The sequence below is a fragment of the Pygoscelis adeliae genome, unplaced genomic scaffold (assembly GCF_000699105.1).
Source record: "Pygoscelis adeliae isolate BGI_AS28 unplaced genomic scaffold, ASM69910v1 Scaffold140, whole genome shotgun sequence".
In the NCBI taxonomy this organism is placed as follows: Eukaryota; Metazoa; Chordata; class Aves; order Sphenisciformes; family Spheniscidae; genus Pygoscelis; species Pygoscelis adeliae.
The window spans coordinates 169,421-178,297 of record NW_008824044.1 but is presented as its reverse complement, the minus strand read 5'-3'; the positions used below and the strand labels follow the sequence as shown (position 1 = coordinate 178,297).

Genomic DNA, 8,877 nt, shown 5'->3' with positions numbered 1-8,877 from the left:
CAGCCGGACCTTGTAACTGGTAAGAAGTAGGAAACAAGAGGAACATGAGGATTTGGGATATTCGAGGGCAGCCTGTGGGACCATGCAAAACTTTTGAAGGAATGTTTAGGGGAAGGGGACTGGGGAGGAACAAAGTGGGAAATAGACAGAAAGGGCTATAAAAGGGACCAGTCACATGTAAAACATGGCTGGCCAGCCCACTTGTCTGACCAAGCTCTATGCCTGATCACCGCAGTCTGTCCTATCCTTTCATTAAATCCTTTCTTAACTATCTTTCTGTGGAATCTCACTCTCTATCTCATGTGTGTGAGTGCTGTAAGGGCTAGGTGACAAATACAGGTGAGATATAGGTGTTAGTGGGTTTGTTGGCAGCTACCGGAGCAGGCAAAGGTCTTAGCATCAGTAGCTGGAGGGGGGCCATAGCTCTTGGGAGCATCTCTATGGGTCCTGCAGACTTTGTGTCTGGTGTGCCAGCTATGGGAAGGACCAGTGAGTGCAGACAGGGCCAGCAACTGGAGACAGACTGAGGGCGCAGACAGCCCTGGCCTGTGGTGTCAGCAGCTGGAGTGAATGGGGGTCTCCGCTCCAGCCACTGGGATGGGACTGGTGGGTGTCCCAGGCATAGCTACTGGGGGGACTGGGGTGAGCAAAGCGAATGAGGGGCTCAGCGACAGTAGCTGCAGCAGGACTGTGGGCCACAGCCCATGTGCCTGGTGCCAGCTGCTGGGGGTCGCTGGAGTGTTTGCAGCTTCCCCAAACCTGGTGTGCATGGGAGTGTGTGTGTGTAATTCACTAGCAAACTTCAAGCTGGACCAGGTGGTGAGTAGGAGGCCCTGGGTTTGGGCAGAGGGTCTGTGCTGGTATTTGGGAGCGACCCACGAGTGTGGGGTGCCTGTGAGATGGCTCTGTGAGTGCATGCATGTTTGCTAGTGAGCACAGAGCTGGACCACCCAGCGAGTAGGAGACCTGTGGAGCAGGTAAGAGGACCTGGGATCCGGACAGTGCTATTGGACAGACAGAGGGGTTGTGCTGATACTTAAGGGATCTATGACTGTACACGCGCTTCTGAATCTAGAGTGATGTGTGCTTTCATTAATGAACTTCTATCTCTACCAGCCAAAGAGGAGGAAGGAGACTTGCCCGTCTGTACTTATAATTTATGTGAGTCCTGTATGTAGGTGCTGTTGAAGGCAGCACCTTGCTTGTGGCAGTCTGTGTAGCCAGCCAGGTCAGTGTCGTTTGTGCATGTGTGTGTGTCTCTGGGATACACGTTCAGCTTTGCTGCTGGTTGAACATGCAAACAGGAAAGCAGAAGCCACATCCATTGGTCTGGGACGGAGTTCCCCATCTGTCTGGGCACACTGGGCAGGGTTCCACTGGCCAGGCAGGAAGAACCCCTGTGCCCGGAGCTGATGGAGGTGATGGTCACTTATCACATCCCTTAACAACTGGATCTTCTCCAAGACCCTGAAGCTTCAAGAGTCTGAACCTTCAACAATAATGAAGGAGGTGCAGGTAGAGTCTGTGCTTATCAGGTTGGAAAATGGAGTCTCCCATGAAGGCTGGAAGGTGGTGACTTCTGGCACTCAGAGGATGGCTCCTGCTCCACCTGCAGATTTGCAACTTTTTGACATGCAAGTGTCATCACTTACATGACACTACCCAATCAGGCAGTCATCAGGATGACAGAGAAAAGCTATGTAACTGTTTATCGGCAAGGAACCAATGCTTTAGTAACTCTATTATGTCAAATACTGACATAACTGAAAAGTCTGAAATGGAAAAGATAACTCTACTTACTAGTGCTATTTTTTTTTTTTAAACTGATAAAACCTAATAGGAAAGTGTATTCTAGTTTAACTTTACATCTGGTGTGGGTTCAGAGCGTATGTGACATGTAAGTCATTTACTCCATATCATTGGGAGCCATTCCCTTATGAAGTGAGTAACAATAATGGAAGCTTGCTCTCAGATCCTGGATTCTGCACAGTTCCGTCAAGTTAAAGAATAACTTCCTGCCAAACGAGTCAATGTAAATTCCAAAAGCATTATTTCTTTGGCTGCAACCGCCTTTCTCTGTTAAAGAAAAACAAAACTTGCAGATACAGGCATTCAGTTTTCTAGACCAGGTCTAAAAATCAAGACATACAAGTAATTTTTGTTTTATTTTCTCTGAAACAGGTCCTTAAGAATTCACTAATAACTTTGTTTGTGTGTCATTTCAACTTTTTGCCTGTCTCCTGACCCAAACTACACTGTTCCTATTTGCTAGGCAGCATCTGCTGCACACCAAGAATACTTCTAAATTTATCTGACCACACCATTCCTAATATGCTTTGACTTAAATTACACCACCAGCTATGTTAACTAACATTAATTTAAAGCGCCTTTTCTTTTGTTTTCTTGTTCTTTCCTCCCATGCTGAATATTTTTGCTAGAAAGTGATGTGGCTAAGTTGGGGAGAAAATACTGTTGAATAAGTCTTTACATTTCCTCTGGATCTCCCAAAAATACCATGAATCTTTTCTGGTTCCCATAGTCAGAGTGATGGGCAAGTTTTCTGGCAGCCAGCAGAAGAGTGAAAATTAAAGTATAATAAAGCTAAATACAAATCTTGCATAGGACAGCTCCCTAGAGTTTCATACATTTCTTTTGTGTGAATTATTCTCTTGGAGTTTCAAACTATATCAAATCAGTGTTGCAACATACAGAAAATCACTGCACTAAGCGTAACAGAAATTCAGATGTGAAAACCACTCTTCAATGGAAGTGCAGTTATAAGCATTGCAAAAATAACTTCAAAGTGTCTGTAAACTTAAAAAAAAAACAAAGAAAAAATAAAGAGACTGCATTAATTAGCCCTTAAAGACTGTCAAATGACATCATGAGCACAGGTCCGATAACTGCCAAATGAAAAAAAAAACAAAACAAAAACAACCCACAAAGATAATTTCCAATAAAAATAACTGCAATGCCAATTTTGTTTCACTAAGGTAAAAGCTGTAAAACCACATTCTAAATTTGTATAAGAATGTTCCTATTTTACTTGTATTCCTTGAAGTGAATAGTGTTCATTTCAGCTGCAAAAACTCAGTTTGACTCCCACCCACCCCCACCCTGAGTAAAATATAGATACCTAGCATTTAAAACTTACTTTGCAGTACATGCCCATGTAGAAAGAGTGGGTAGGGACTTTTTTACCTAAAAGCCAAACCTAGCTGCTGGTTAAGAAGGCCGTGGCTGGATGACAGCGCCTGTCCATCTGCTTCCAGCTGCTAACGGCCGTGCTTATGGCCCAGCTGCCTTACGAGGAGGTCATGGATCCGCTGGAGCTGTGCAAACAGGTCTCTGCTGTGGGTGGGTGTCAAGAGCTGCTGCGGCAGGATGACTACAGGGATGGAAACTGGAGGAAGCTGCTGTAACACCAGAGGCGTTGCTCCAGGATCCGACTGACTCTGCCTGAGGGTCTGGGCGTGGTGTGAGAAGAGATCTAATGTTAGTATCCTGTGTAATTACCTATTATGCTGTGTGATTACCTGTAATTGCCTATTATTTATAAAATGCCATCTGCATTGAGTATTATTAAAACTTTTCTGTGGTAGCATAGTCCTGTTCTTGTCAGTGTTTCTAGCATAGAAAGCACGTCCTTTATGTACTAACACGTCGATCTTGACAGTAAACTGGTTCTGACGTATCTTTTTGGTCATCATTTCAATCTCTTAAAACAGACAACTCAGAAACAAAACACATAAACTGAAAGCTGAAAACATGAAAACCAAATACGGATTATTCTAACATTAAATTTTGCAAGTAATACATTTTTACTTCACTTAGCCTAAAATATGCCCAAGTGTCTCCTCCATATAGCTCTCTGACTGATAGGGAAGATGCAAGAAAAATACCCATGATAACCATGAGAATCAATATCCAGTACATACTGGATAACATGTAAATGTTCTCAATTTAATTTTCAAATAATGTAGTATCATAATGTAGGAGGTTCTAAATATAAATGATAAATTATAAATGATAAAGCAAACTTTAAAATAAACCCAGACAAAAAAAGGAAAATGTTATTTTTGTAAATACACCCAAAGACCACCAGGTGTCTCTGTAATAAAAGGAATGTAAAAATGTAATGTTTTAAAAAAAAAAAAAAAATTTCAACCTCCAACCCACAAAAAAAAAAACAACAAACAAAAAAACCCTAATGGTCAGTTCAAGCTGTTCTAAAAACTAAAGTTATATGTAAAGTTGAAATGTTAATACAAGGTCTGCCAAATTTTGCTGCCAGTGTCAACAGTATTAATGCCATCACAATTATGTTTTTAATTCAATTCTACTTCATGTTGCGCTTTGCAAAAACTGCAAGCATTCTCATGCAAAGCATGTAAAAGTCCCCAAAGTGTACCAGAACATGTGCAATTACCTGTTCTTCTAATCAGACACAAAATTATTTCACTACAAGTTTATCACTACTTTGAATTTAACTATGATTAATGAGAACCGTATTACTGGTTTAGTTCATTTTATGAAACAGACTTAGGCTGTATCTATAGGAAGGTACTGACACAGTTAAAGTGGTACAAACCCCCTATCATAGATGCAGTCACTATGGGAAGGTACTACACATCAGTACAGCTTATTCCTGTAATGGAAGAGAAATAAACAGCACTAATATAAACTATTTATAGCAGCATAACTTTGCATATTGTCTATTACAAAATTCAATACTGAATGATACGGTTACTGATATTCTTGTTTGTAGTAGTACTTTGCATTACACACGAAGACAAACACTTCTGTAGCTGGCATGTAGTTATAAGAGTGCACGGATGTGTTTCGTAAAAATGTAACAACACAAGAAGTGTTTGTTCACAAATGTGCACTTATCACACCCAAAGTACATGTCCTCCCTTCCCCTTCATTGCTGTCTGGTTTATGTGAAAAGCTACTTGAATAGTATTTATTTAGATTTTTGTTTTGCTTAACGTGTCTTTGACAACAGTTCTTAATTGTGAGCACTGTAATCTTAACTGTTTGATAAAAGGTAAATACCAAGGAGGTGAATATTCTCAAAGTATGGAACACCTGTACCTTATTAAGTAATAAGAAACATATTTTTCTACACTTTCAAAAAGAAATCTCTTTTAATTTTTAAATTGCTAAGTTAATTCTGGGACTACTTCTAATAAAAGTAAAATATATATTTTTCCACACATTCTCAGATTTCATGTGACAGCAAGGAAAACATGAATAGCTGGAACACATTTTGTATAAAATCTTTGTGTAAATGTTCAGAAATAGCATTTTGTAAACTTCATTTTGATGTTTACACATTTCATGTTCTATAATAGCAAATATATTTAGTAAGCAATATACAATGAAGTGAAAATATGCAGTAGAATTTATATAAAACAAATAGTAAAATATACCCAAAAATAGTGTCATCATCGAGAGATACTACTGGTGGCAAAATTAGAAGGCATGTGAATTTCTCGGTTTGCCTTCTTCATTAGATAGAACCTGTTCTCTCTTCAGCATCTCGGCTTCTTGGCTTTTCGTAACTTGTAACTTCTTCCCTCCCTACCATAAGCTCTTGATATAGGTTGCATTATCATCTCACCACTAAATCTAGCTCCAAAACCTTGTCCATCTCAGAATGCTCTTCCACCTTCTTCTGTGACTCCTCTTCTTGTTCAAGCTCTCATTTTGTCTTCTTTCCTCTTTTTTCCCCCCGTCTTTCTTCTTTTCTTTCTTTCCACTCTTCCATCCCCTCTCTACACTTTCAGTCTGATCCTTCCCTACGACCTTTCACGCCTGGCTGGGCAGTGCTGGCAAGTCTCCTTTAGCATGGTGTCACAGATACACTGTTCACTGTATAATAATAATAATAAAGATGTGCACAAAGAGCTTTAATATTCTAACTATTTTATTTATGCCTATGTGTATTGAAACCGACCTTGGTATTCTGTTTACAATGTTAATGAATCTTAGACAGGAAATTATTTGAAAGAGATTATTTCTGTTAAGGCAAAATTCCACACATTCCAGTAAAAATAAGTCCACGTTGTATAATTTAGAGAGAGTTACAGATAAGTCCTTTTCCCTACCCTTCATACAGGGCAAGAAGAGTGGACAACCTGCACAAACTGAGAATCTTGCAACAGCAAAAAAGCTCTGAAAAGCAGCCTTCAGCAGGCCACGAGGAAAAGCTTGTATCTTGCCTTCGTTGAACCTTGCCTTCTATCAGATTCAAAAGAAGAACTATCTGGGACAGGAGGACCGTTAAATCTTCCTACACAGTATGGATTGGAAGGGGCCTTTGAAACCTCGTGTGTGAACTCGTCTGTTCAATTTCCAATGTTTCACTGATTGCTGATGTCCCTATAATTCCCACTTTTTCCTGCAGTACCTCCCCGGATTTCAACAGTGTTCTCTGTGCTTTTTGCTTCTTATCCTTGTCTTTTTTTTCATACCTCTTGCTCAGTTCACTTACCAAAGTCATCCCTTTTCTTCTCTAATTATCTTTCTTACACTGAACTCCAGTGAGTTTATTAATCTATTAATAGTAATCTATTAATGCCATATTTTTTTCAAATGCAATGTTCATAGCAGCAAAAATACAAACACAAAAAACCCTTGAGATTTCTCTAGACCTCATCTATCATTATCCTATTTATTTCTTTTGCATGTCACGTGCTTTTCCCACGATACTTTGTTACTTGGCTTCAGTGCAAGAACTCTCTTGTATATGCATATCACATTTTAGGCAGTAAAGCTGCACTATGAATTGTATAAATAAATACAGCATAGTGTTGTGTATGTGGGTGTACATATATTCAGTTACAAAGAAGTAAATATACAGTGACCCCTTCAATTTCAAAATAATATAGTTCAAGAACAGTGTACAGGCTTGTAGAAGACGACTTTGGCTTGCAAAATGCAAAAGTTAGAAAAATCATATTCCATTATTTGCAAAGAGAATAAACTTCAAAGCTGACAGAAAGGACTTAAAGGATGTGCAGATAGCTTTATTCAAATCTACAGAAAACTATATAAAATGTTCCTTTCACTTTAAAAGTTATTTAAAGCTAACAGTGAACTGTCTGAGTAAGACAACAGGATTATACTAATTTAACAGTTACTCGGCTATTCCCATTTTCTTCCGTATGGATTTTCCACTAAAGGATTGATGGGGTAAATTGTTTTCATTGTCTCAGTCTAGACAGGAGCTAGATTAGGATCAAAACAGATGCCAGCTCTCATTTGGTCAGGCATACAGACACCACTTAGCTAAATGTGGTATACAGAAAGTGAAATGCTGTGGAACAGAAATTCTATGTATTCAGTGAATAATTCTCATAGTTTATCCAATACAGCCATTAGCAACTTATTAGTTCTCCTATTGATGGGGCAGGAAGAGGGGGGGGGGGGGGGAAGTGAGTCTTGATAATAATGCTGCATAACCTTTCAGTCAAATGTGGGTAAGGAAAAGATATGTCAACCATAGGCCAGAGTCAGATACTTCTGAATTCTAACGTGAGCTATGACATACACTCGCAGATCTTGACCTATTTCTCAGCCAACAAACCTATGATATGGTAGTTGGCTTTTCCAAAGGGCTGGACAACTCTGGGGATCATTTGATGAATCCAACATGCTATGCCCACAAAGCATTAAGTGAAGGGGAGGTCCTCAACAGGCCAGGTATGGCCTAGTGAGGAAGGTAATGAACAGCCAGTTCATTTTTATTGCTAGAGAAGGAGAACATGTATCTGCATATGTGTAGATACACGCATGCATGCACACACACAGAGCAGCCCAAAAGTGAGGCAACTGTAATGTTTGCTGCTTGTAGACCCTATCATTAGAAGAAAAGACTTGAACACTGAAGTCAGAGGAACTGAATTGTCACTGGAAAGAATCTATCCTTCTCCAACAGACCTCAAACATTTGCCTGTACAGCTGAGGCAAGTAACTCCAGTACAGGGGAGAAAGGCGTATATAAGAACTTATGCTGAAGGAGTCAAAACCGAAAAGGAACGGATCATGGAATCACAGAATGGCTGAGGTTGGAAGGGACCTCTGGAGGTCATCTGGTCCAATCCCCCTGCTCAAGCAGGGTCACCTGGTTGTTCAGGACCATGTCCGAGCAGCTTTTGAGTATCTCCAAGGTGGGAGACTGGTGGGCAGTGCTCGGTCACCCTCACAGAGCAAAAGTGTTTCCTGATGTTCAGGGGGAACCTCCTGTATTTCACTGTGTGCCCACTGCCTCTTGTCCTGCCACTGGGCACCACTGGAAAGAGCCTGCCTCTGTCCTTTTTGTACCCTCTCTTCAGGTACTTACACACGTTAGTAAGATCCCCGAGCCTTCTCTTCTCCAGGCTGAATAGTTCCAGACCTGCTTTAACTGAACTTTTTTAAAAAAGGTTTCTCAGCTGGATTACTTGCCCTTCCAGGACCTGCAGATCTGCACTGAAAGAAAGACAAGCTAGTTGAAGATAGGAAAGACTGTAACAGGTTTGAAAGAATAAGGAAAGCTAAAGTGAATGATACGGACATTAAGCAGCAGCGACCAAGCAGTGTTTTTCAGAAACCTGCTGAAGGAGGGCTGCTGGCATAGCAGTATCAGTAAGCGGTACGGGATGAGCTCTACCCATGGAGGACAGCTGGCAACATGACAGGTGGTACACGTTTTTCTGCTGAAAACTTCACCTTCCTAGGAATCAGAGCACTGATTTTACCGAATGGTTGAGTCTGGCGGGCCCCAACTCTGGAAACCACTGGGAGATGACAACGTCCACCCACGCCGCGTCCCGTCACCGCGTCAGGGTTTCACAATTGCCCTTCCAGCCCCCCCGCCTCCAAGAGCGC

At 40.9% G+C, this 8,877-nt stretch overlaps 1 protein-coding gene across 1 annotated transcript in view; it reads left to right on the top strand.

The window, feature by feature from the left end:
- The first annotated feature begins 3,290 nt into the window (after positions 1-3,290).
- The window catches only part of TMX3 (thioredoxin-related transmembrane protein 3), a 38,113-nt gene continuing 32,526 nt past the window's right edge, over positions 3,291-8,877 (top strand). The window contains exons 1-2 of the mRNA XM_009333493.1: positions 3,291-3,418; positions 8,727-8,835. Of these exons, the coding sequence (XP_009331768.1) occupies positions 3,291-3,418; positions 8,727-8,835 (237 nt within the window). The remainder of the gene's footprint in view (positions 3,419-8,726; positions 8,836-8,877) is intronic.